Source organism: Rattus norvegicus, chromosome 10 (genome assembly GCF_036323735.1).
Source record: "Rattus norvegicus strain BN/NHsdMcwi chromosome 10, GRCr8, whole genome shotgun sequence".
NCBI lineage: Eukaryota > Metazoa > Chordata > Mammalia > Rodentia > Muridae > Rattus > Rattus norvegicus.
Genome location: NC_086028.1, coordinates 16923443 through 16951183, shown reverse-complemented (window position 1 = coordinate 16951183; position 27741 = coordinate 16923443). Strand labels below are relative to the sequence as shown.

Sequence of the window (27741 nt, the reverse complement as noted above, 5' to 3'; positions counted from 1 at the left end):
AAACCTATTCTTTAAATCAGTTATTGGGAAAGTTCCACCCATTGTTTGTTTTTCTGAACTTGGGTTTCTCTATACATTACTCTGGTTGCCCTGGAACGTGAGTGTAAACCTGGCTAGCCTCAGACTCACAAAGATCTTCCTACCTCTGCTCACTGAATGCTGGCATAGTAGCTGTGAACAATGTAACCAGTCTCAGTTTCCTTACTTTAGAATGGTTAGTCTGTACAGTTAAAAATGACAGATACCAAAATCTCTTATCATGTTGAACAAAACCTTGAATACAGACTAGTAGAGATTAGGACAGATCAAAATAAACAATGGTCTGTGAATTACATTTGTACACACACCTTCAGTATTTACCGCTTTATTCACTATAGCAAGGAATTGGACCAATCTAGTTGTCCATCGGCAGGTAAATGGATAATGAAAATCTGGTACATACATAAAGTGGATTACTGTGTATTGATTAAGGCCACACAATCTCAGAAAGAAGGAATCAACGTCTCCTCATACAGTTCCTAGTCTATAATGTGTATATGCATATACTCACAATGCACGTATGGGTATAACCCGTAGGAGATCAAGGAAAGTCAAGTGTGTGATGAGGTGATGAGAAAGGACGGAATTCAGGTAACGGACATGTGAGTTATGAGAAAAGAGCAACGCTAGAAAGCTAATTGTTAAGTTTTCACTGTCATGGATTTTTTGGTTTTGTGTGATGGATAAGTACAGATTGTTTAAGTGTAAATCCAAAAAGGATCTCATAGCTTCAACATGGCTGCTTTACCTCTGCTCGTTGAGATGGATAGACTTTTAGGTCTTTCTAATCTTTCTATGTGGTATCTTTTATTTACAAGTTCTTTATAATAAAATGTTAACTAATAACAGCTTAGAAATGTAAAATAAATGTAAAAGTATTTCACATTTGTTTGTTAAGGGTTCTCACTGTGTGATCCTGGCTGGTCTGTTAACTTGCTGTGTTATTACGGGTCACATCAAACTTGTGCAAATTCTTCTGCCTCAGCCTCATGCATGAGTGCTGGGATTACAGGCATGAGCCAACATTTCCGGTACCATTTTACCATTTTTAAGTGTGTAATTGACAGTGTAGTATAGCCATCACCACTTGTTTCCAGAACATTTTAGATTTACCATCTTAAAAAGAAACTGTCCATTAAACCACAACTTCTAGCCCCTGGTAACCCCTGTTCTACTTCCTGTGTTTATGAATTTTCTTTCTTCTATGCTCATGATATAAATGGAGTCACATACAGTTGTTTTTTTGTATTAGGCTTATTTCACTTCACATTGTTTTCATAGTTTGTTGTAGCATATGTTAGAATTGCATTCATCTTTATGGTCAAACTATTCTGTTGTGTGTCCACACATGGCTATTTCAGTTGTTTTCACCTCTTGGCTCTTGTGTTTAATGCTGCTCTGAATGTGGGAGTACACATCTGTTTGGATTTTGCTGTTTAAGTCAAGAATAGTTGCTGGAAAAAAATTTAAAAAAAAAGAAGAGAAAAAAAAAAAGAAAAAAGAATAGTTGCTGGATCATGTGATAATCCTTTAACCTTTTTGAGGAACTGCCAGATTCTCCCTTACCATCTGTATATCTATATCTCTACCAGCAAGCACTTCATGAGGGGTCTGATTATTCCTGTCCTCTTCAACACCTGGTTTTTTGTTTTTGTTTTTGTTTTTTTTTTTTTAAAGATTTATTTATTTTGTTTTATGAGTACACTATAGTTGTTTTCAGACACACCAGAAGAGGGCATCGGATCCCATTACAGATGGTTGTGAGCCACCCTGTGGTTGCTGGGATTTGAACTCAGGACCTCTGGAAGAACAGTCAGTGCTCTTAACCGCTGAGCCATCTCTCCAGCCCCCTGTTTTTTTTTTTTTTTTGTTGTTGTTCTTTTTTTTTTTTTTTAGATAATAGCTATACTATTGGGTGTGTCAAAATTTTTAAACATTATTCTGATGATGTTGGATGACTCAGAAAGCAGTTTACTATTTACTGTGAGGAGCTATTTTCAAATTACTAAAAGGAGTCAGTGGCCTAAACTAAGGCAATAAACAGGAATTCTTACTGTCATGTATAATATCTGCTTACTCATTCATAAGATACTTCATTTATAACGTGTGTGTGTGTGTGTGTGTGTGTGTGTGTGTGTGTGTTCCTTTCCTTTTTATCTTGAGAGAGAGAGACTGATTTATTATGTAGTCCAGATTAGCCTGGAATTTGAGCAATGATCCCCAATTGCTGGGATTATTGGCATGAGTCACCATTGTCCAATAGTCTATAAAGAGCCTTCTATGTTTCTTTTTTTTTGAAATATTCATTTATTATATACAAGTACACTATAGCTGTCTTCAGACACACCAGAAGAAGGGCATCAGATCTCGTTACAGATGGTTGTAAGCCACCATGTGGTTGCTGGGATTTGAACTCAGGACCTCTGGAAGAACAGTCAGTGCTCTTAACCACTGAGCCATCTCCCAAAGAGTTATTTATGTATTTATATAGATAAAGGTACTTTTCTGCGTGTACATCTGCATACCAGAAGATGGCATCACACAGTAGTGAGTTGCCATTTGGGTACTGGGAATTGAATTGAGGACCTTCGGAAGAGCAGTGAGTGCTCTTAACCACTGAGCCATCTCTCCAGCCCTTTATGTTTCTTGATGTGACTAGGAAGTATGCCAAAACTCAGGAGCAGAGGGTCTTGGAGCTTACCAGTCAACTCTTGGATCTGCTTTTGAAGTCATTTATGATGAAGTTTGCAGGGCACTAGTAATCAGCTTTTGTAAGCTGACCTTTGACTGTGTGTACTGTCTTGCTTCAGCTGTTGCCTTGTCTAACATATATAGTAAGCCTTAGCATATGTTCAGAGAATGAAAAACCTGAGAACAGAAACAGGGCTGTGAAAGAGATTGGAACTATCTTCTTGGTATACTGATGTTCCTCAACATTTACTGACCCCCCCCTCCCGCCCTGCCTCAGACTGCTGGTTCTCTGGTGCAGAATTGATTATGTTACCTAAGAAGTGTTGCTGAGTATTTTTTTTTAAGGCCAAGTACAAAATCACTATTGGCAAATATTCTGATAGTCCAGTTTTGTCTCCTCTGATAAACACACACAACTGTCTTGAGAATTGATAAGCCATTGTGCTGTGAGCAAAAGGAGGGGTAACTGGGAAACTTGAACTTCTTCCTTATTTGTATTTTATCTGGAAAAAGTAGTCTTTGGGGCCGGAGGAAGGTTTCATGAACAGTTTTAGAGAATGGCATGTGCTGTGTTCTGCTCTTGAGATTTACAGTGCATAGCAGCTCCTTAAAAGTCCGAGGAGTCCTACGTGATGGCAGTAGGTTTTTTTGTTCAGTGTTTCCTAAACCATAATAGCCCTTTGGTTGAGTAACTATACCTTGTAACAAGTATTTTTTAGTCACATTTTTGGGAAGTTAAAACCCTTGCTTTTGATGTATTTTGATATCAAACATTTGAATTTTTTGAGGCCTATGAAGTATAAAGTTGTTAGACACTCCCCTGAGTGTTATTCTGCCATCTTTTGAGTACCTGGACTCTTTCAAGGCTCAACAGATACTAATGTCCTATTTTAAATGCTGGTCATTAGAGGGTACACTTTTGGAGCAGTGTCTCATTATGGGAGATGCTGTGTGATGCTAAATGCTATAGGATAGATATCTTTATTTTTCCTTCCACTCGTGTTATACAATTAAAGAAAAATAACCCACATCACAGATCTAAGTAGTAAGACATTATTTTAAGACAAGGTCTCTTGCTATGTAGTCTTGACAGGCTTGAAACTCACTATGTAGACATATTGGCTTTGAACTCAAAGAAATTTGCTGACTTGTCTCCTAAGAGTTGGTATGAAAGCTGTGCACTAGTCCCTTTCAATTTTTAAAAATGTATTGTTGTACATGCTGTGTGTGTGTGTGTGTGTGTGTTTGTGTGTGTGTGTGTGTGTGTGTGTGTGTGTGTGCATGCCAGAGTGTACATGTGGATGTTGGAGCACAACTTTGTGTAGTCATTTCCCACTTTTATGTGGATTCTGGGAATGGAACTCAAGCTTGAGAAGCAAGTGCTTTTGCCCTCTGAACTAGCTGGTCAGTCCTTTAATTAGTTCTTAAAGGTAGCTTACAAAGTAATGGGTCTCATTACACAACACCTTCGTACATATGAGTAATTATACTTTGTTCATCCATTTTTCCCATTGTTCTACCCCATTCTTGCCTCTAAATAGTCCTCCCCCTTCTACTTTCATGTTATGTTTTTCATTGACTTTTCTTCCTACCTCCCTCTGAGCTAGAATTCTGCTGTGTGTAGAATTCTGCTTCCAGACTGGCGTTGAATTCACCCCTCTCTGCTGAAGGTTTTCTGGGTACCTGGCATTACAGACATGGTGTCTCACCAGTTATGTGTTTCCTTTTCCTTTCCTTTCTTTTTCCCTTTTTTCTTTTTCTTTTTCCTTTTAGAGCTGACTCAGTGCTGTGTAATGTGCAAGTGAAAATTGTGACCGAGTTCCCCTTTTCTGGCTGCTCTGATAGGCCAGGCTGTTAGTGTAGCATCATTAGTAGACACAAGTAAGTGTGTATTGATTAGGTTTCTATTTCTTCTTACTTTTTTTTTAAAGATTTATTTTATTTATTATATATAAGTACACTGTAGCTGTCTCCAGATACACCAGAAGGGGGCATCAGATCTCTTTACAGATGGCTGTGAGCCACCATGTGGTTGCTGGGAATTGAACTCATGACCTCTGGAAGAGCAGTCGGGTGCTCTTAACCGCTGAGCCATCTCTCCAGCCCTTCTTCTTACATTTTTAAACCCTGCTGCTTCTAATGGTAAGTTTCAGGTTTTAGAAAGTAACAACCCCAAATTCAGCTGATGTTAATGTAGACTACCAGGATTTTACTAGTCCATTTGATTGAGTGATGTAGCATGAGGGAGTTGTCTTCTTGAAACTAAATAATCGGTCTGGAAAAGATGACATGACTTTCTTCCCATAGGAATCAGGTGGGAAGATCAGAGTAGGACTAGGCTGCATACCTCTAGGGCCTCATCAGGATGTTACCTGAGCAAAAGCTTATCTGTCAGGTGTGTGCATAATCTTTTCTCTTTTTGGACCAGTGGTTCTCAACCCTCCTAATGCTGCATGCAACCCTGCATGCAACCCTTTAATACAGTTCCTCTTGTTGGGGTGACTCCTAGCCATAAAATTATTTTGATGCTACTTTAAAATTAATTTTGCTACTGTTATGGACTGTAATATAAATATTCTTCGAGGTAGACCTTTCAGAGGGCAAAGGAATCAAGACCTACATTTGAGAACCACTGCCTTAGACTGTTGCACTAAACTGAAAGGCATTGTTGACTCTGTTTCTGGGCCTATCCTTCCATTGTTTTCCTCAGCTGGGACAGTGTTAAGTAGGAGTGAGAGAGCCAGCTATGGAAGGGCCAGCAGACATCCAGGAAATACAAATGGCTATTAATTCATTAGTCTAATTAAATGAACAATTAGAGTTCCTTCGCCACTCTCAATTGTTCAAGCAATCAATCTTTGAAATCAGAGCAGTGTACCACTCTTATCCTCTAATCTGCTGAATGTGAGAACTGCAGAAGGCAGTTCAACTTAAGAAGTGATGCCTTGTTTTCTTTTTAAAGAAGTGATATTGTGTCTGGAATGAACAAGACCAGGATACTGGTTCTTAGTCCCTATGGAGTCCAGGAGAGCATATTAAACTGCATTGATGAGCTCCACCACTCCAGTGTATGTTCTGGTGGAGAAATTAGGACCTGGGATTCTGTAAATCTAATGCATCCAGGTTGATGTTGTTGGTTTTAAGATCATACCTTGAGAATCACTTTTTGGAGAGGATGAAGGTGGGTGTAGCTTTTCAGTTTCTTTCCATTAAGGTCTTCATAAGCAAGGAAAGAAAGCCTCCACCTCTTTAAGACCCCATGTCAGGCGATTACTGTCAGCCTAACCCAACCTTTGGGAATACTCTGCAAGGTAGTTCTTGTTACATTTACCATATACATTTTCTTTCTTTGGGAGCAATAGCTTAGAGTATACTTCATGAGGGAACTGGTCTGGACAGTATGTAGCTAGCTCCTTGCAGCCTAAAACAGTAATTTTTGAAGGACAGCTTTCACATATATATAAATTAAAGGATAATGTTGATGTATTTACAGATGTTAATGTTTAATGTAGAGGATATGTTAATTTCTCTTTCTGTTTATTCATGACAGTTGTATAGTTATAAGATATATAAACTGTAGATCACTTTTACAGTCAGTGATTATACAGTAAAATGTTAAGATTTATTTCTTCACAACAATGATAAAGGGAATGAAAACTTGACTTTAGAATTACTATACCTTTCAAATCACAGAAAGGATGAGGATATATTAATTTTTTTAAAAAGCCTGTTACTAATTTATTTGTTTATTTGTTGGAGAGTCTTTCTGAATAGCCTGGGCTGGCCTAAAACTTGCTTTGTAGCTCAGGGTAGCCTGTGATCTTCCTGTCTCATCCCCAGAGTGCTGCCCTACATCCATTACAGGTGGTTGCTGTTGTTTATTGACAAAGTTTATTTCAGAAATAATGTTAAAGGCTATATTTCAAAATAGTAGATATTACTGCATGATGAAATTCTTGACAATTCAACTATAAGACTCATTTAAAGCACAGTTTTTTATTAATGTTCATTTGAAAGGTCAACTTGTTTTCAATGGAGCTCAGTGAAGTTACTCTCTGTTATTTGACAGAACCGCACATTTATTTTTTTAAAAAAGTGGTGACCCAAGCAGTTGAACTGAAGGTATTCTGGGGAAATCTGCTGTTTATTGTGAAAATCATCTTTGATCTTGGAATTAAAAGTAAAGCTGGAAAGGAATTTACAAACAAGAAAAAGAAGAAGTTTGGAATTGGACTCACAGAATCTGGGCTTGGAAATGCCTCAGGTAAATCACATGTGGAGTAGTGTGCAATGTGATTCTCTGTGGTGATAGAAAAGAAAGGTGCTGCTGCTGGAAGCCTTCAACAGCTTGACACACTAGCTTCCGAGACACCTTATTTCTGCCCTCACCTAGATGTGAGTATGTGCTCTTTGGTTTCTTTATTTGCTCTAGCCTTGAAAATTTCAATGAGCTTGACACAAGCAGCATGGTAAGTAAGTAGGCTAGTTGCTAAACCTGCTGGTCTTAGGAGGACTGAATGAATTACTCGGAAATTAAATTGCCACCCAAATCTCATTTTTAGTATTCTGATATTTTGCTTCCCAACTTTCCCATTTACAACAGTTGATAAGTGGTAGTTGTATCTCACATATAGAGGCACACACACTGTATGTTCTGTAAATACAAGAGTGGTATATTCATCTTCTTATCCTCATCCCCTGTGGAGTGTGTGTGTGTGTGTGTGTGTGTGTGTGTGTGTGTGTGTGTTTAGCTCTTCCTTTCTCTTGACCTGGTCTTGCTGTGTAGGTGAAGCTGGCTTCAATTTTACCATCTTCTGCCCTGGCCCTGAAAATGCTGTAATCATAGGCATACAGGGGACCAACCACATCAGGCTGAGGAAACTCCTTTTAATTGGTCTCTTTGAGTTTGAGACAATCACTGAAATAAAAACCAGAAGCTTATTTGTCCCTATTTTCTTATCATAGAGGTCTATGTTCAGTGCTAGGAAAGCTCTCTCCTATTTCTTTTCTTGGTTAATTTTCACACTAATCCCCCACCCCCTAGTTCGAGTACTGGGAAGAAATCTAGAAACAGTGAGCATATAGAGACTCCCAAGTGGGACTGTACACAATAATCAATTCCTTGAGCACAGGAATCAAAAAACAGGATGGCTTGGTGACTTTGCGGCAGAGGCTAACAAGGAATACTTGGTAACTGACACTTAAAGGACCAGAAGTCACTCCCATCCCAACCTTTGTGTCCAAAGAGCCATACATCTCTGAAGTGTGGTCGGCTGTCTACTGAGTACTTGAATTAGGTCTCTAAAACTTATTTGCTTAAAGCTACATTTTTTGTAAAAAGAAAGCCCTCAAAGTTTTGGAGAGTCTGGCAAAAATCAGACAAAGCAGAGCACCCCTGCTGTGGGAGTACCTAGGAGAACAGAGAAGACAGGTCAGGGTAGGAAACAGGGAGGCATGTAAGTAGAAAGTATGTGGGCAGGCAGCTAATGCTTATAGAACTCTTGTAACGTGTGGCAGAGTAAGAAGACTGTTTTTAGTTTTTGCAGTTAGATTTCAGAGTGTGGCTTCTCTTTTATTTGAGCCAGGGTGTGCAGCTGAAGTGGTTTGGATAGGTGATGAAATGTAGAAAGAGAGAGGAAAACAGGAGAGCTATATTTCTAGCCACGCCCTAAGGACTTAGGAGGCTATTGTGTTGTTCCTGTTGGCTAGACTGAAAATATCTAAATTGGGCTGGCAAGATGGCTCAGTGGGTAAAGAAAGGCCCTTACCACAGAGTGTGACTGGCTTGAATTCAGTCTCTCAGACCCTCATGATGGAAAGAGAAAATTGACTTCAGCAAGTTGTTCTGACTTCCACACTCCCCTCCCACAAAACTTATAAAAAGATACCCAGGATTTCTTTGTTTGGGGAAGTAAGACATTGGACTCAGGAATATAGGTCTGACTTACTATTGCTGCAGCCCTTGAAAACAGGAGGGCATTCTTTTCTTTAGGGGAATTAGAACAGAGTCTTGTTAGAGAAGGATTTTAAGAAATGTTTTTATAGCTTAAAACTAAAGAGCGCAGTGTTGTATGCTGACTCTAGTGACCAAACTCGGATTCTTAGAAGTTGTTGTTAAGATTTACTGTTCTGATCTTTTCATCTGTTCTGATTTTTATATACATCTTAGCTCTTTCCCCATAGAGGTCTATGTTCAGTACTAGGATAGGAAAGCTCTTGGTGTGCTACACAAAAGAGACAGGGTTATTTCTTGAAATAAGTTATATATTGGGGTAAGGATGGGCTTATGTGCAGTAAGTTGGGCTTGAAGCTATCTGTGAATGAAATGTGAAAATGGTTTTGTTGTAGCCCAGCGTAAGCGGAATGGATCCGCCTTTTGGGGATGCCTTTCGAAGCCACACCTTTTCAGAACAGACTCTGATGAGCACAGATCTCTTAGCCAACAGTTCTGATCCAGATTTCATGTATGAGCTGGTAAGCAACATTTTTTTTGGGGGTTTTAGTGTTAATTGATTTGAATCAAATAAATAGAGTTTTTATTTATAAATGTCTGAAAGAGAAAAGATTTTCCATGATGTGGAACCTCACACAGGTAAAACCATTACCCAAGAGGTTGAGGAAGGAGTATTGTGGGGACCACACAGATCTGGTTTTAAGAAAAGAGATGTGACTAGGTCCAGGTTTGATTCTTGTGACTAAGTCTGGTAATTTTAGAAAGATACCCAAATTGATGAACGTAGTATGTGAAGAGATTATCTGTCCAGTTGTTCCTGAAGAAAGTAAGCTGTGTGTGATACAGTAAACCGCTAAAGGACTTGTTAGCTCACGAATTACGGGATGATACTTGCACAAGATGTATGGTAGAGATGGTAAGACAAATTAGCAACTATAAGCAGTATCATAGGGTAGTGACTTGTTTCCGAGGTAGATACAGAGTTCCCAGGGTAAAAAACAACTATTTTGTGTGCAGGGATAGTTTTTTTCAAAGATAGATTTATTTATTTATTTATTTATTTATTTATTTATTTAATATAAGTACATACACTGTCACTGTCTTCAGACACACCAGAAGAGGGCATCAGATCCCATTACAGATGGTGTGAGTCACCATGTGATTGCTGGGATTTGAACTCAGGACCTTTGCAAAAGCAGTCAGTGCTCTTAACCACTGAGCCATCTCTCCAACCCAGAGATAGTTTACCTGTTTGTGTCTGTGCACTACATGTATGTAGTGCCCACAGAGGCTAAAAGCATATATGATCCTGTGGAACTAGATAATTGTGGGCCACCAAGTGGGTGCTAGGAATGGAACCAAGGACCTCTGTAAGAGCATCAGTTGCTCTTAACTTCAGCCATCTCTGAAACCCCACTACTTTTTGTTGTTGTTGTTGTTGTTGTTTTAAGGCAGGATCTCACTTGTAGCGTTGGCTGGCCTGGAACTTGCTAAATAGACTAGAACCGGCCTGAAACCTCACAGGTACCTGCCTATTTCTGCCTCATGAGTGTTTGGGCCCAAGGGTCTGGGTTGGGGGACTTATATTTTAACTGTGTGCTTGAGTGAAGGTGCCCAAGGAGGCCAGAGGTAACAGATATCCCTGGAGCTGGAAGTTAAAGGTGGTTTTGAGCTTCCAGACAACAGTGCTGGGAACCTAGCTTAGGTCCTTTAGAAAGTCAGTAAGTGCTCTTATCTGCTAAGCCATTTTTGTAGCCCAATAGAATTTTAATTACATGTTATTTAAACAACACAGAAATGCTGAAAATTTGCAAAGTTGAGTTCATTAAACATCATTGAATTCTATACCTGATAAAAGCATAGAGTATGGGGCTGGGGATTTAGCTCAGTGGTAGAGCGCTTACCTAGGAAGCGCAAGGCCCTGGGTTCAGTCCCCAGCTCCGAAAAAAAGAACCAAAAAAAAAAAAAAAAAGCATAGAGTATGGCATATAAATTATGAAACTGAAGCTGCTCACACACAGACACATACACAAACTAAAAATCTATGGGAACAAAGTAAATTGGAAAACTGAAAACCCATTTTTTTTCTGATCCTTCATTCTTCAGATTTTCCCCAAAAGGTAACTACTGCTAGCAGATACAAATGAATATATAAACATTTGAATATGCCTTTTACTTTGGATGGATGATCACCTCCCCACCCACCCACACACATTTATTTAGTCTGTATGTCTACATGTATACATGTCACAGTGTATATGTTTAGGTCAGAGGGTAACTGAGACCTGTTCTGTCCTTGCATCATATGGGTCCCAGGGGATTGGACTGAGGTGGTTAGGCTTGTCATTAAGCCTTTACCCACTGAGTCTTCTCTTCATCTGGAGTTTGCTTTTTCTAAACAAAACAACATGTGATGGATAACCTTTTGTGATAGTGCATTAGGGCTCAACTTCATTTCCCATGGCTATAGAATATGACTACATTTTATGTATTTATTTTTTGATTTTTTGAGATAGGGTTTTATCATGAAACTCTGGCTGGCCTGTAACTTGCTGTGTAGACCAGGCTGGCCTCAGACTCACAGAGATGATCTTGCTTCTGTCTTCTGAGTGGATTAAAGGTGTATGCCACCACTCCAGGCCTTTTACATTATAAAATCACATTTTTGCAATGTGTCAAAAATATTTGACTTACCATGCCAAGAATTATTACTTAGGTCTTATCCAAGTTGTAACAATTTACAATTTACAACCTCTCTGGGTTCTTTGTCTCCATATTTAATGTCCTCCTTAAGTGGAAGAATTCTGTGATGAAGGTAGTCTTCAATATCTGATTCTTGAAGTTCATGTCTAAAGAATGCCTCTGAGATCAAAAGAGGCTTTGATGTTTGGACCTATATTTTATCCTCTCAAAGAAAGTATTTTCCCACTTTTTCTTGCCCAATGAAATAAAGGTATATAGATATAAAAGGAAGGTATCATGTCAATAGCCTTTATCTTAAAACAGACAAGAAGTAGACTATTTTGGCATTTTTAGGTATGGGTGGAGGTGACTAATTTCTTCCTAAAGCATGGTATGTGACTTCCCGTTTTAAACCTTCCTTAGGATAGAGAGATGAATTATCAACAGAATCCTAGAGACAACTTCCTTTCTTTGGAAGACTGCAAAGACATTGAAAATCTGGAGACTTTCACAGATGTCCTGGACAATGAGGATGCTTTGACTTCAAACTGGGAACAGTGGGATACATACTGTGAAGACTTAACTAAGTATACCAAACTAACCAGCTGTGACATCTGGGGGACAAAAGAAGTGGATTACCTGGGTCTTGATGACTTTTCTAGCCCTTACCAAGATGAAGAGGTCATCAGTAAAACTCCAACCTTGGCCCAGCTCAATAGTGAGGACTCTCAGTCTGTTTCTGATTCCCTTTATTATCCTGATTCACTCTTCAGTGTCAAACAAAACCCCTTGCCCCCCTCTTCTTTTCCTAGTAAAAAGATCACAAGTAGAGCAGCTGCCCCTGTGTGCTCTTCAAAGATACTTCAGGCTGAGGTCCCATCGTCAGACTGTGTCCAAAAAGCAAGCAAACCTACTTCAAGCACACAGATCATGGTGAAGACCAACATGTATCATAATGAAAAAGTGAATTTTCATGTCGAATGTAAAGACTATGTAAAAAAAGCAAAAGTCAAGATCAACCCTGTGCAACAGGGCCGGCCCTTGCTGAGCCAGGTGCACATAGATGCGGCAAAGGAGAACACCTGCTACTGTGGCGCTGTGGTAAAGAGGCAGGAGAAGAGGGGGGTGGAGCCTCACCAGGGTCATGGCACTCCTGCTTTGCCTTTCAGAGAAACCCAGGAACTATTACTTAGTCCTCTGCCCCAGCATGGTCCTGGGTTGGTTGCCACAGCAGAGAGTGGCAGCCTTTCTGCCAGCACTTCTGTTTCAGATTCGTCCCAGAAAAAAGAAGAGCACAATTATTCTCTTTTTGTCTCTGACAACATGAGAGAACAGCCAACCAAATACAGTCCTGAAGATGATGAGGATGATGAAGATGATATTGATGATGAGGACCATGATGAAGGGTTTGGCAGTGAGCATGAGCTTTCTGAAAATGAAGAGGAGGAAGAAGAGGAAGAGGATTATGAGGATGACAGAGATGATGATATCAGCGACACATTCTCTGAACCAGGTATAACTCTTGGAGCCTACTAAATTAACCTTTCTACTCACTGTTGGAAATAGGAAGCTTTTGTTTGGATAATTGCTATATTTTAGTTTGGGGATTAAATAAATAAATAACTTAATGTCTTAATTTGGATCAAAAGTAGCTTTTTTTCATAGTTTGTATCTTGATTCTTTGAGGGCTTATTCTTTTTTCTTTTTCTTTTTTTTTTTTTTTTTTTGATAAATGATCTACTTTGGTGCCCCTTTGAGCACTTAAATAAAGACTCCAAGAGTATGTTTGTTTAAAATAGGTTTCCCTGGGGTTGGGGATTTAGCTCAGTGGTAGAGCGCTTGCCTAGCAAGTGCAAGGCCCTGGGTTCGGTCCCCAGCTCCGAAAAGAAGAAAAGAAAAAAAAAATAGGTTTCCCTGATTTGCATGTGTTGTGACTAAGATAGGTGTATATGGAATAGCATCAAGTGGTGTCCACTCGGGTCACTCATGTTCATAACAAAAGCCTACTCAGTGAGCAGTTCGAAGACCAGCGTTTCCTTTGTGTCTACTGTATTAAGAAAATACATATTGTGCTGGATACGTTACATGCTTATAATCCCAACACTTGAAGGCAGAGGTAGAAGGATCACCATAAGTTTGAGGTCAGCCTGGTCTTCAGAGTTGGTGCCAGAGCAGTCAGGACTATATAGTGATACCTTGTGTCTAAAAAGCAACAAATAGGAAAAAAGCCAAAACCAACTATAAGATAAGAAAGTTCATGCTGCAGTTTGAAGAGCATGAGGGAGGATGCTTCATTTAGTGTACAGTACATATAAACAAAAGAGAAAAAGAAACATCTGTGGGGAGCTGACTCACTTCAGCATTTACCTGTTTGGGCTAGAGCCACTGTTGGCTTATAAACATTCATAAAAACATTGTGGCCAAGCGGCACACAGTTAAACAAAGAAGTGAAGGTTTTAAATTTTAAGCAAAAGTTACTTGCTTCAAAATTAATCTTGATACTAATAATTCTGCATAAACCCAATTAAAAATTAAACTTAGTGAAGTTATCAGAGTCCTTTTGTTTAAAATGGTGATTTCTGGCATTCCAGGCACTCTGTTGACATTTTTCTGAAACTGTGGACAGTGACTATGTCAGTGTGCAGCATTGTGTCTGTGTGCCCGTATGTGTATTATATGTGTGGGTGTCTATGTGTCTGTGTATGTGTATGTGTGTGTGAGAGCATTCAGGTGGCTGCGGCCGATTCAGTGTTGGGTTAAAGCAGCAGCCTCACATACGCTAGGTAAGCCTACTACCTCTGAGCCACACCCTTTCAAAGCATTTTTCATCAGAGATTTTCTCATTTTTTGGTAATTTTTTAATTCAAATACTTAGATTTATACATTTGATACCACAGATTGTTTGGTTTGGGTATTTTTAAAGTAAGTAAAAAGGACTTCAAGTTTAACTTGGAGGAAAAGGGCTTATACCTTTTTTTCTTTGGTTTACTCTAGAGTCCTGGATAAACTAGATAGAATTGTCTTTTCTCTTTGTGAGGACCATTTTTCTCATAGTACATTGATAAAATCCACATTGAGATGTAAGAGGGAAATTTGGCTGGGTATAGTAGGGGTAGTTTCTGTAGCTCCATCTGTTGTTCAGGTGTGACTCTTTTTTTTTTTTTTTTTGGTTCTTTTTTTTCGGAGCTGGGGACCGAACCCAGGGCCTTGCGCTTCCTAGGTAAGCGCTCTACCACTGAGCTAAATCCCCAGCCCCCAGGTGTGACTCTTGAAGACTGGCAGATTAGATCTAAACAGTAGAGTCTTGTATAGAATTAGGGTGGGGTGCTAAGGGGTGTTGTCTTAGTCAAGGTTTCTATTCCTGCACAAACATCATGACAATGAAGCAAGTTGGGGAAGAAAGGGTTTATTCAGCGTACACTTCCACATTGCTGTTCATCACCAAAGGAAGTCAGGACTGGAACTCAAGCAGGTCAAGAAGCAGGAACTGATGCAGAGGCCATGGAGGGATGTTACTTACTGGCTTGCTTCCCCTGGTTTGCTCAGCTTGCTCTCTTACAGAACCCAATACTACCAGCCTAGGGATGGCACCACCCACAATGGGTCCTTCCCCTTTGATCACTAGTTGAGAAAATGCCTTACAGCTGGGTCTCATGGAGGCGTTTCCTCAACTGAGGCTCCTTTCTCTGTGATGACTTCAGCTTGTGTCAAGTTGACACACAAAACCAGCCAGTACAGGTGTGTTAGCATGGAGAGCATAGAGAACTAAGGGGAATGGAATGTGAGGAAGGAAGTGCCTTCTCCAGTAGCGCTTTAAAGCAGATGGATCCTAGGATCAATAAATCTCAGTGCCACCAAGGCAAACTTACCCTGCAGAACAGCAATTTGCTCTTTGATGAACACCTCACATGTCCACATGTCTTCAGTTCCTGACAACCATGTTTTCTACTTCTATGTGTTTGATTTTAGTCTCACATGTGGAGACTTTGCAGTCTGTCTTTCTGTGCCTGTTTTGTTTAGGTTGGCATAACAAGTAAATTCAACTTGTCATAAATATAAGTCTTAAAGGATGAGTTATATTGTATGTACTTCCATTTTTGTATCTGTATATTTGCTTGGATGTTAAAAGTATTGTGGTAAATGTAGGAGTACAGGTAGCTTTCAAGAGAATACTTTCTATTTTTTATTAATATTTTTGGAGACATAGTCTTATTATATAGCCTTGGCTGTCCTGAACTTGCTGTATAGATCAACCTGGGCTCCACCTCATAAGATTTGTATGCTTCTGTCTTCTGAATATCTTCTGATTAAAGGTATGCATCTGGCCTTTTAAAACAAACCAAAAAAAAGATTTATTTTTATTATTTTAAACTATTATTTGTGAGAGGCTGGAGAGATGGTTCAGTGGTTAGGAGCACTTCTGTTACTCTTACAGAGGACCCGAATTTAATTCCCAGCACCCAAACCATGACTTTCAACCATTTGTTACTTCAGTTCATGGGGTCCAATGCCCTCCTCTGACTACCTTGAACAGCAGGCACACATGTGTATATGTACACATGCAGGCATAATACTCTTACACATAAAATAAATCTTATTTTTAAAAAAATTATGTGCGTGTGTGTGTGTGTGTGTGTGTGTGTGTGTGTGTGTGTGGGTTGGTATGCTCACCTGAGTGTAGATGCTTTCAGAGGCCAGAGGTGTCAGATTCCTGAAGTTGGAGTTGCAGGCAGTTGTGAGTGGCCTGACATGGATACAGAGTATCAAACTCAGGTCTTCTGAAAGAGCAGAGCCATTTCCTCAGTCCACTTTTCATTGCTGGATCATTTGATGTTTTTATTTTTATTTAGTTTAGATGCTTGTGCTCAAACTCAGGGCTTCTGTGTATTCTGTGCTGGGCTTCCACTGAGCTGTATCTATGGCCATTGGTTTCTGTATTGTTTTTCCGTACTGGGCAAACCCTGTTCTTTCCATGTGCTAGACAGGTCCTGTATCAGTGAGATACATCCCCAGCGTCTGGCCTGCCCTTTTTGAGCTAGGGTCTACCTCTCTCCTTTATACTGGCATGGAATATGTAACCTAGGCTGGTCTCTAACTTGGAGTTCTCTCGCAGCACAGGCTCCTGAATACTGGGATTGTAGGTTCATGCTGCCATACTACCTATTTTCAGTTTTTTGAGGAACTTCATGTACTGCTTTCCATAAAAACCATACCAGTTTACATTTTCACTGACAATGAAAAGAGTTCTCTCTTCCCCATTTCTTTGACAACAGTGTCTGTCCAAGTTCATTATGACCTATGTGATACAGTGTCTCTCTGATATTTATTTGTATTTTATTGATGACTAGTGGTATTGAGAATGTTTTCATATACTTGGTCATTTGGATATCTTTTGAGAAATGCCTATTTAGGATCTTTACTATCATTGTAAGGTTATCTTCTGGTGTGTGTGTGTGTGTGTGTGTGTGTGTGTGTGTGTGTGTGTGTGTGTGTTTTGGATATTAACTTAATGTTGTATATACTGTTCGTATATATTTCTTCTGTTTTATGGGTTGTCTCTTCACTATTTTGATTGGTTTTGTTCACAAGCTTTTTAGTTTGACAAAACCCCATTCCACTGTTTCTACTTGCATCACCTGTGTTATGGAGTCTTACTCCTAAGACTTTCTTTCATCTACCAGATCAAAATCAAGAAGCTTCCCCCATGATTTTTCTATTACCTTTGTTATTTAGGGTAGATCTATGGCCTTCTCCACTCTGCCTCATCTCCTTCCTACTTCTTCACTCCTTGCTCTTTTCTTCTCCCTCTTTTTCTTCTCTGTTCTATCTACTCCACCTCTCTGCTGTTTTCCTTCGCATTAAACTTAAGGTTACTTTTTAAACTCTTCCTAAAGCACACAACTTTAGTGTGTTAAATGTACAATCTCTACACTGTGTAAAAGGAATTGTACTGGCTGGTTTTGTGTTGTCAACTTGACGCAAGCTAGAGTTATTACAGAGAAAGGCGCCTCAGCTGTGGAAATGCCTCCATGAGATCCAGGTATAAGGCATTTTCTCAATTAGTGATCAAGGGTGGGAGGGCCAATCTTGGGTGGTGCTGTCCCTGGGTTGGTGGTCTTGGGTTCTATAAGAAAACCAGCTGAGCAAGCCAGGGGAAGCAAGCCAGTAAGTGGCATCTTTATATGGCCTCTGCATCAGCTCCTGCTTCCTACCCTGTGTGAGTTCCAGTCCTGACTTCCTTGGGTCATGAACAGCAGTGTGGAAGTGTAAGCTGAATAAACCCTTCCCCCCCCCCCCCCAACTTGCTTCTTGGCTGTGATGTTTGGCAAGGAATAGAAACCCTGACTAAGACAGGAATTAAAGGGAAAAACTTCAGTTGGCCTTTGTTCTGTAGTATGTTGCTCTTTGTTCTTAGTTCCTGTCTGTCCCTCCCTCCCTTTCTTGCTTTCTCTTTCTGAAAGTCTTACTGTATTGTCCTAGCTGACCTGGCACTTGCTGTGTAGCACAGATTTTTTTCTTAAATTCATGGCACTCTTCCCACAGCCAATTGAATTACAGACAAGAACCACCATGTCTGGCAATAAAATTCTTAAACCATTTTTGTTTTTCATCGTATCAATATGCGTGTTTATCAGAAATTTTAAAAATGATATGGTTTCATCCTTCATAAGTTTGTGAGACTAATTTAGTTTTGTAATTTTAACAGTCTGTCCTGGAGAATGCTGTTTATTCTCTAGATTCTGAAGTTCATTGCTATGGGATGGAAGGTTCTGTGTGTGTCCATCTTGTCTTTAATGTTGTTCAAGTCTGCTGTGTCTTTATTCTTTTTTGATCCATCCATTATCAAAGACGGGTAGTATTTAAGTTCCTCACTACTAAATTAAGCATTTTTTGTCCATAATGCTATTATTTGCTTTATATTTTTGATGTGTGTATATTTACAAATTATATCTTCTTGATGAATTAACCCATTTTATCAGCATACACAGTTTTTCTCTGTCTTTAGTGATAACTTGTTGCAAAAGTCTGCTCCAAGTTTAGCACCCACAGTGTCACGGACTGCCTTCCCATCCACTTTCACTTCATTGTCTTTTCTGCCTAAAATAATGCTGTGTACCTTAGGCTGGCATTGAACTTGTGTCCTTCTGCCTCACCCACCCAAGTAACCCAAGTACTGGGTGAGAGGCATTTCCCTATCACACTTAGCTATACTTTGTAATTCTTTAAGTGTTAATAGGTAAGGGCTTATTTAATTTGGCTTCTGACTGTCAGCATGTAATTTTGATGTGCTGGCATCAAATCTTGGGGCTTGCATATGCTAGGAAAGTATTCTACCACTGTTGGTACACTTCCAGTCTTTGTCTTTAGTTCTTTGATATTCATATTCATTCTCTCTCTCTCTCCCTCTCTCTCTCTCTCTCTCTCTCTCTCTCTCTCTCTCTCTCACACACACACACACACACACACACACACACACACAAATATATACTGAGTACATTCCCTTCATACCCTAGTAAACCCATTCCCAATTGGTGGTATTAAATATCAGATATTTACATTGTGATTGATAAAGGTAGATAAATTACAGTTATGAAATAGCAACAAAATAATTTTGTGGTTTGAGGTCAGCACAACATGAGGAGCTGTACTAAATCATCAGAACATTAGGAAGGGTGAGAAGCGCTGCGCTGCTCCTGCTCGCCCTCCTCCCTGTGCTTCCCCTTCCTGTGTGTCGTCTTTTCCCTCTGGTTGATGTCACTTGTACTTCCATGTTAGAGATGATTTGATCTCTCTGCAAAATCTAGGGAATCAAAATGAGAGAAAACGTATGTGTCCTTATAAGATAGACAGATCCCTTCATGGGATGTATCTTTCTCTCTAGCTCAGAGCATTCCTTCAAGTGTCTTCTGTAGAACTGGTTAGGTGATCACAAATCTCTAGTCTGTTTTTATCATTTAAAAACTAGCCAGCACTTACGTCTAGTGCTACTTTTTTGTTTGTTTGTTTGTTTGTTTAGCTGTTTATATTCTCTTGGAATTCATTCAGGAATTTATGTCCTTTTGTTTCTTTAAATATAATTGTCTGGAATTTCATCTCATTCATTGTCATCGGAGGATATTACTGTCAGATTGGTAAATTTTGAGAGGGGTCATGTTGCCTTTTTGTTCATTGTTTTTATATTTTTGGATAAGGATTTATGCATCTGGGATTAGATTGTTGATTGACTTTTTTCTAAGTCACTCTTACTCTTCTAGTAGACATGTTTAAAACATTTAAGAGAGACTAAGACGTAATAGGATTGAGGTGCTATATTGGTGCTTGAAGTGAAGTCCCCAGGACTCTAAAATATTGTCTACAGAAAAAAATCACTAGCAAAATATAGGCCTACTATGAATTTACAGTCATAGTTAATTAACAATCATCCCCTAAGCTCTAATTATTTTAGGAAATAAAGGAACACTGATTGCATGATAGACTAAGATGTCAGTTACTGTCAAAATGAGTAGAAGTAGGGAAAAAAGTGAGTGATTAGTATTGGGTTGATACAGAAAAAATAAAGGAAGGAAAAGTACGTACCTTCTCTTGAGAAGGTGAAATAGGGACACAGTGAGGCATTCTGCCTAAAGGAGAATGAAAAGAAAGATGGAAAGAAATACATCAAGATAATTTAAAAGAGTCCCAGGACCTAGTAGGATGAGATAAGGAAACTACAAATCAGGCTGGCCAGTCATTTTTGGGATAACCTATAAAATGGAATGTGAAAAGGCAGAATATAAGCTTAGGAGAAAAGAAAGGACCAGAGAGTAAGGGTGAAAGAAGCACAGAACAGACTGACTCGGTTAAATTGGCACTGGGTATTAAATATAAGGGGAAGAGCTTGATAGGGTGTAGTGTCTGAGTACAGTCTCTCCTGATTGCTGCATGCAACCTCAACTCTCTGTGGTCCTTCTTGCTCGCCCAGATGTCTGTTAAACTCCGAATTACCCTTCACAGTTAGGGTCACAGGTCACTGGTCTGTCTTTGGGATGGTTCTTCAGTATTTCAAGGCAGCTTGGAGCGTTCGTCTTTTCTGTTTCTTTGCCAACTCTGTTTCCAGCCAGGTTGTTGAATACTGAGTGGTTCTGATGCAGACTTTAGTCAGTCTGCTTGGCAGGTTTCAGCACACAGCCCAGTAATGCTTTTCCTGTGTTTTAGAAGAGTGTGGTTTTTAAAAAAAATTTTTTTAATTTCAGTAGAGTCGGCTTAACCTTTTTAGTAATCTTCCTTTCCTTAGCACTACCACAAGGTCTCAACAAAAGGTGGAGGTGTACTTCTTTGAATGTTGTGTCAGACAAAGCACATCACTCTTGTAGTGATGTAGATCAACATTTGCTGGTCAGGAAAAATTCTTCCTTATCTTGGATTGTGGCCTTTATGGTTTCCAAAGTGTCTGAGGGTTTAGCAAGAGTGTGATGACCTGTCCCATGAGGGTCTTTATGAAAGACTGTGTCTTGACACCACTTCTACTGTAGCTGGCAGATAAGAAAGGTCCTCCTTTACTTTATACATTTCTGTTTTCCTTGCTACTAGATTACGGATGTGCAGCTACTATGCACATCTTCAAATGGCTGGCATCTAGCTTTTCCCAGGTATTCCCCAGAGATTCTTCTCTAACAGACCACATTGGTATGTCCACCATATTGGATTTGCATTTTTAGTGTTTTGAGATCACATAGGTGAACTCAAGAACTCTTGAGTCCTCCTGGCACCATTTCCATTTTCTCAGAATTTTGATTTATACAGAGACTACACATCTTTTAGTCTGTCTGATCACATCATCTTTCCTTATCTTCCATAGCATAAGCCTTGCTTGGAGACTGCTCTTCTTGAGCAGCTAGGCAGTGGCTTTATGTATTAGTAAGAATTTAGTGAAATCTGGTGCTCTGTCTGGATCCAAGTGATAATGCTGCCTAATGTCTGGATGAATATGCCACTTAAATCCATTCATTTTCAGTTGACTTGAAGTGAATCTTTTGATTAGGATTGCATGTGCAGTCCTCTAGATGTTAGTGAATGACATACTTGAACCATAAAATTAACACAATTTTGTAGAACTTAATTGGGCTTTAAAATTTTTTCTGGTGCAAATTATTTCTTTTCTTGAAAGAAAGATTTAAACCAACTTGAGGGGTGCAAAAAGAAATTGTGGGTGAGAAGTAGGAAGACAATTTTTTTTAATCAATAAAGTAAGGCTAGTTATACTCCAGTCAGAGCATGAGTCTGGGGTTGGGTGATTGGTTTACAAAGGCCCTTTTGTGATGACCAGCTCCTGAGATTCTGTTTCTTGGCAAATGGCTGTGTAGTTGGTGAGCTTGCAAAGTTCCAGGAGAGGTGCAAAATAGAGTTTCGGTCTCTCTTTTGAACTGCCTGCCAAGGGCTAATAGAGCCTATTCTGTAGACCAGCGACAACTGTTTTGAGTTGTAAAATTGCAAGGTTCAAGAACAAGAACTCACTTCCTTAAAAGTGAGAGCTTATTTTGTAATTCTCACTGAGCATTTTTCACAGTTGACTTTACCTGTAGTCTGTTCAGACCATAGATGAGTGGCTTGCCATTTGTAAATACGGCATTCTTAACTTCCTTTTTGTTGTCATTGTTTGTTGTTGTTGGGCTTTTTGTTGTTTGTTTGTTTTGTTTTTTAAGACATGAGATCTACTGTAGTTCAGGCTGGCCTAGACTTGGTATATACATACAGTTGACTTTGAACTCCTGATCCTCTCACCTCTATTTCCCAAGTACCAGGATAAAGTGGATACCACACTCCTATCTTAATTTAATCATGTCAGCAAGTGAGTTAGATAATTATGGCAGTATATCAAACAAAAAAAGAAGTGAGGTAGAGAAGGGAATCAAGAAATCATTTATCAGAATATGTTTTAGTATCTTTTATGTTAGGCATTGTGCATATTAGGTATTAATTACATGGAGATTAATGGAATCCTTAATAGAATTTAGAGTCGAATTTGTTTTGGGGATTGTTTATTCATTCCTCTCTACCATTGCAGTGGTGGTGATTGAACCTTTGCCCTTCCACATGGTATGCCATAGCTTGCTCTACCATGAAGTAGCTTCCCCAGATATTCTCAAAGTCTTGCTTTTAGTTTACTTTTATTTTTTTGAGACAAGGTCTCTCTGTAACCCTGGGTCCTGGAACTCACTATGTAGATAGACCAGGCTAGCCTCAAACTCACAGAGACCTGTGTGTTCCTACCTCCTGAGTACTGGGATTAACTATGTGTACCACTGTACCAGGCTCTTTCAGAGTCTATTAATATGTTTATGTGCTCTGTGGCTTTGCCAGCCAGGGATGCAGGATCATGGTTTTATAAAACTTAACTTGGCCACAGATTCATTTTGGGTGGTGGTGGTGGTTAGACTTCTGTTACAGAAAAGAGGAGAATGAATGGCCTTGGATGTTAGATCAGTGAGTAAGTATGCCATTTTTCTATATTTTACGTGGTCACCATGGCCTTTATTGAAAAGTGTTGGGAGTGGGGTGGTAATAAATTTATGGGACATGTTAGCAGAAAAGGTTGGGTCAGAAAGCTGGCAGCTCCTAAGTGTTCCTTGAGAAAAGATTGAACACATAAGTAAATCTAATACATGATTTGGGTAGGATGAAGAAATAAGCGTTGCTGTGACTCTGAATTCAGCATAAAGTGAGCAAGACGTTTAGACCGATCAACCAGTTAGGTAAGGGAGTGAGATGTGGACTCAGAGCTGGACTCTTTGAATTGTAAGAGCTGACCCAGCTCAGCTCTGCTATTCATGCCAGGCTCCTCTCATTATGTCAGTCTGCGCAGCAGAGGCAGTCACTTCTTAGAAACATCAAATGAATTGAATTGCGTTGAGTGAATGAACGTGTCTTGCCACCTGCAGACTAGCAAAGGTAGATGCTGACTAAGGGAACATGTTGAAATATGGAGGGAAAGGGGGTGGAAATGGAATAAAATCTGTCCCTATGCTTTGGACTGGGGTAGAACTAAATTATAAAATACTGGTTATGGGTGCTTGTAGGGAGACACGATTTCTTTTGGTTATCCATCTGTCTGTTTGGGGTTGGGTAATCTCTGTAAGCCAGTATTTTTTGCTTAGTTACTGTGGAACAAGTGCCAATTAAAAACGCCTCAGCTGGTGCCATAATGTGACCCTTTTCTCTTTTCCAAAGATATGTTAATAACTAGAAAAGGTAAAATCCTTTATCTAAAATAAAATATATATACCATACCAGTTTAAAATATCTTTATTTCATTTATCTATCGCTGTTTGTTTGTTTATTGTGTATGTGTAGGTGCCACAGTACATAGATGGAGGTCAGAGGATGACTTGTAGGAGTCAGTTGTCCCTGCCCACTATCTGGGTCCTCAGGTTGTTGAATCCGGCAGCAGGTGTCTTCACCTGCAGAACCATCTCACTATCTCCCTCACCCAGGCAGCGCCTTTTTTTTTTTTTTTTTTTTTAAGAAAACCTAGGGTTCATTGTCACACTGCATTCCACATTGTTATTGATGAAAGGTAGTCTACGATGATTTTGTCAGGGGTGAAGTGAAATACATTCAACACACACATCCGCATGTACCTTACTATCTCTCTGTGCACTCTCTTGGAAGGCCAGAAGAGGAAGAAACTTAACTTCACATTTCTCTATATTGTCGAGCTATACAGCATGTACTGTAAATGTTAGGAATGAAGTACAAAACTCGTCTGCACCATCGCTCAGACACCAATCTGTGAATTTATCTTTTTCTTCCCTTGGAGTACAAACCTCACATATTCCAACTAAGTGTCCCCAACTACTGAGTTACGATCCAGACTTCTGTTTTTAAATCCTGTGTATTGAGCAAAACTTGACTCTGCTCGTCACGCACCGTTGTATGAGTACTTTGGGTGTGTGAGTTCTGACAAGTGAATGTAGTCACTTGTGTAATAACCGTCACAATCAAGATACAGAAAGTCCCTTCACGTTCCTTCATAGTTACGCCTTCAAATCACACACACACATGGGTGAGTACTTCTCAGTGTATCACAGCAATGGCATCTCTTCCAGCTTTGCACCGTCAGAACAAATTTATAAACCTTCGGCATTCTTGATTTGTAAAAAGCTAGACATCAGTGATGTTAAGTTTCTACATGGTGCCTGACATCATTTCTTATTCCTTATCATAATGGCATGTTAATTCCTATGTAGTATTTAGTTGTGTTCTTAATCATGTGAAGATACTACAATATCCTATACTAATTTCCAAAAACTGAAAAGAAGCCCATGCAAGATAGCTATGATATGAAATGTTTATTAATTTCTGGATATTATGAGTTTGATATCTACATACTGGACTTTATAAACTTGATTTATTGTTTTTGACATGATGTTGATGCTTCAGATGAAAGAAATATCTTAAGTTACAAATAGAAGGATTTTTTTTTTTTATTCTAAGAGACTTATTGACAGTTGTGGGTTCATGTTTTTTAAGGCTATGAAAACGACTCTGTAGAGGACTTGAAGGAGATGACTTCCATATCTTCTCGGAAGAGAGGGAAAAGAAGGTACTTCTGGGAGTATAGTGAGCAGTTGACGCCATCACAGCAAGAGAGGATTCTGAGGCCATCTGAGTGGAATCGAGACACCTTGCCAAGTAATATGTACCAGAAAAATGGCTTACATCATGGTAAGAGGGTCTGAAAAAATATTTAGTCCCTTCTGTCTTTTTTAGTGGGTGGAGATAGTTTTTATTTTGAGTGTATAGCCTAGACTGGCCTCCAAGTCTCTGTGTAGCCCAGTTTAGCCTTGAACTTTGAATGCTCTGCCTCATTCTCCTAGATTCTGGGACTATAAGGTATATGCCACCACACCTATCTTCTGTCACTCACTGTAAACGGAGATAAGGAAGCAAAACGCTTTGTGTGCTTGGGTTTTCAGCCATTCGTAGGCAGCTTGAGAGGGCATCAAAGAGTTTTTCTGTCACAACTGCTTCCTCTTACACATAGCTTCCATCGATGTGGAGAACCATCTTTTCTGGTCCCTTCTTCCTCCACTTCCTTGAAGAAATGGCCAAGAGATTATTGGTTCTTGACCTGTCAAAAAAACAAGCAACACACGGAGGAGAAAGGAGAAGACTTTTCTCATCAGTTTCTTCCAGTTTCACCCACCTCAGACCTCATTTAATGGGGAGATTAAATGGCTGTGGAGAGAAGAACAGGGGAAAAAAGAAACATGTTTGTGGAAAAAGAGTAGAGAGGAGTTTATAGGAATCAGGAGAAGCTTATGGTTTAGAGAGATCAAATCTAGAGTTGTGGATCCAGAAAACTATGATTGAGTAGAATGTCTTTTATTGTTTCACATTGACATCAATTAGTCTGCCAAAAAGGCAGAGAGAAGGTATGAATGAGCTCAGTAAAGAAAGCACAGTCATGCCACAGACTTCACTTGCTGAGCATTTTAGAAGATGAGAACTAGCTCCCAGCATGTTTGTTACTCTATAGCCTTGTCTACCTAGTCCCAGGTCTATTACTCTATTCTCTCTCAGTGAATTTTTATAGTCAGGCTTTTTAAAAAATCATAAATGAAGAAAATAAGTTCCATTAAATAATTCCATGTAGCTCAGGATAAATCTTAGGAAAGTCATTGGGTGTACTGTACTACTTGAGAGGAATGCACTGGTGTGCGTGGTGCAGCGGTCAGTGCTTACTTAGTAGGCTTGAGGCCTTGTGGTTATTGAGTTGGGGCACTTAGGAATGGTGGAGGAGAGACGAGAGTGAGTAAGGAAGCTGAAGAAGAGCTTTTGTCTTATTTTATTTACTCCCAGACTCACAACTTGGTTTAGGCAAACTCTCCTGGATTTTTGTGTGCAATTGAACTTGTGTTCCAAGCTGAGATGTAAGATTCTTAGTCCTAGTATGCAAAGAGTTAGGACTCTGTAGCACTGGGAATATGACCACGAGGGGAGCAGCAGTGAGGAGGTGTTGACAGCAGGGGGTCAGCCTGTTTTGTTGCTAGAGACTGGTTCCAGGGCTTTGGGTGTGCTAGCTAATGTTCTGCTGCTTACTGAGCTATATAGCCCTAGGATATTTCCTGTCTCTAGCCACAGGGCTAGATGGAGAGAGAGGGCTAGTCCTTCTAAGTTAGGACATTCTGTGCCTCCTGAAATGTACCAGGAGCTCTAAAATGAAAAGTGATGGCTGCTGGTGGCTATAGAAATGGCATGTCTTCCCCCCCCCACCCCCCCGGAACTGGGGACCGAACCCAGGGCCTTGCGCTTGCTAGGCAAGCGCTCTACCACTGAGCTAAATCCCCAACCCCAGAAATGGCATGTCTTGTTCACTGAGATGATGTAACTTACACTCCTTTCAAATGACTTGTAGGGAAATACGCAGTTAAGAAGTCACGGAGAACTGATGTGGAAGACCTGACTCCAAATCCTAAAAAACTACTCCAGATTGGTAATGAACTACGGAAACTGAATAAGGTGATCAGTGACCTGACTCCAGTTAGTGAGCTTCCCTTAACAGCGAGGCCAAGGTCAAGGAAAGAAAAAAATAAGCTGGCTTCCAGGTAAATTCTAATAATGTTCACCCATGTGAATGGTCTCTAGGAGGTAAGATTAGACCTTGAGATATTATAGAAGAAGTGACCTTCAGAAATTACTTGTTAAATAACGACTGTAGTGAGTTTTTTTGTTGTTAATTATTGTTTTAAAGTAAAAGAGGCATTTATGCTTTTAAGAAAAAGTTTTGGGGGTAAGGCAAACACACTGGAAAGTTTTAAAACTTACGTTTGCTTTTTTGGTAAGTCAATTTGACTATATAGTTAACAAAATTTAAGTATGCTATTATGAATTTGAGACATGTACTTAGTTAAATAACTGCTAACATGGTCAAAATATATTAACATACTCATCACCTTAAAAACTTACAAAGCCTGGTGGTAATGGCACACGCCTTTAATTATAGCACTAGAGAGGAAGAGGTAGGCAGAACTCTGAGGTCAAAGCCAACCTGGTCTAGTTGGCTAATCTAGAACTAGTTCCAGGACTAAGAAACCCTGTCTGGAAAACAAAACTAAAAAGGAGGAAGATTATAAAACAACCCTTTCACTACCATCCTTTCACAACCATCGATTTATTTTATTTTATGTGTATGGGTGTTTTGCCTGCATGCATGCATGTATGTATGTATGTCCATATAGCCTTTGCAAGCCTGGTGCCCACAGAAGCTAGAAAAGGTGTTAGGTCCACAGATGATTGTGAAACACTGTGTGCGTGCTGGGCATTGAACCCAAGGACCTCTTGAAGAGCAGCCACTCACTACTCTAAACTGCAGGACCATCTTTCAAGACCCCAAG

The 27741-nt window shown here is 39.6% G+C and overlaps 1 protein-coding gene across 9 annotated transcripts in view; it reads left to right on the top strand.

Annotated features, from left to right (window-relative positions):
• Nucleotides 1-27741, top strand: part of Crebrf (CREB3 regulatory factor) — a 63844-nt gene that overhangs the window by 16267 nt on the left and 19836 nt on the right. For 6 of the 9 annotated variants that reach the window (XM_039085888.2, XM_017597237.3, XM_039085884.2 and 3 more), the window contains 5 exons: nt 6800-6994; nt 9079-9204; nt 11789-12878; nt 24875-25069; nt 26763-26952. In XM_039085888.2, the coding sequence (XP_038941816.1) occupies nt 6986-6994; nt 9079-9204; nt 11789-12878; nt 24875-25069; nt 26763-26952 (1610 nt within the window). In that variant the 5' untranslated portion in view covers nt 6800-6985. Of the gene's footprint in view, nt 1-5037; nt 5126-6799; nt 6995-9078; nt 9205-11788; nt 12879-24874; nt 25070-26762; nt 26953-27741 lie in introns of all 9 variants that reach the window. The other 3 variants (XM_063268953.1, XM_063268955.1, XM_039085887.2) reach the window with 2 other exon arrangements.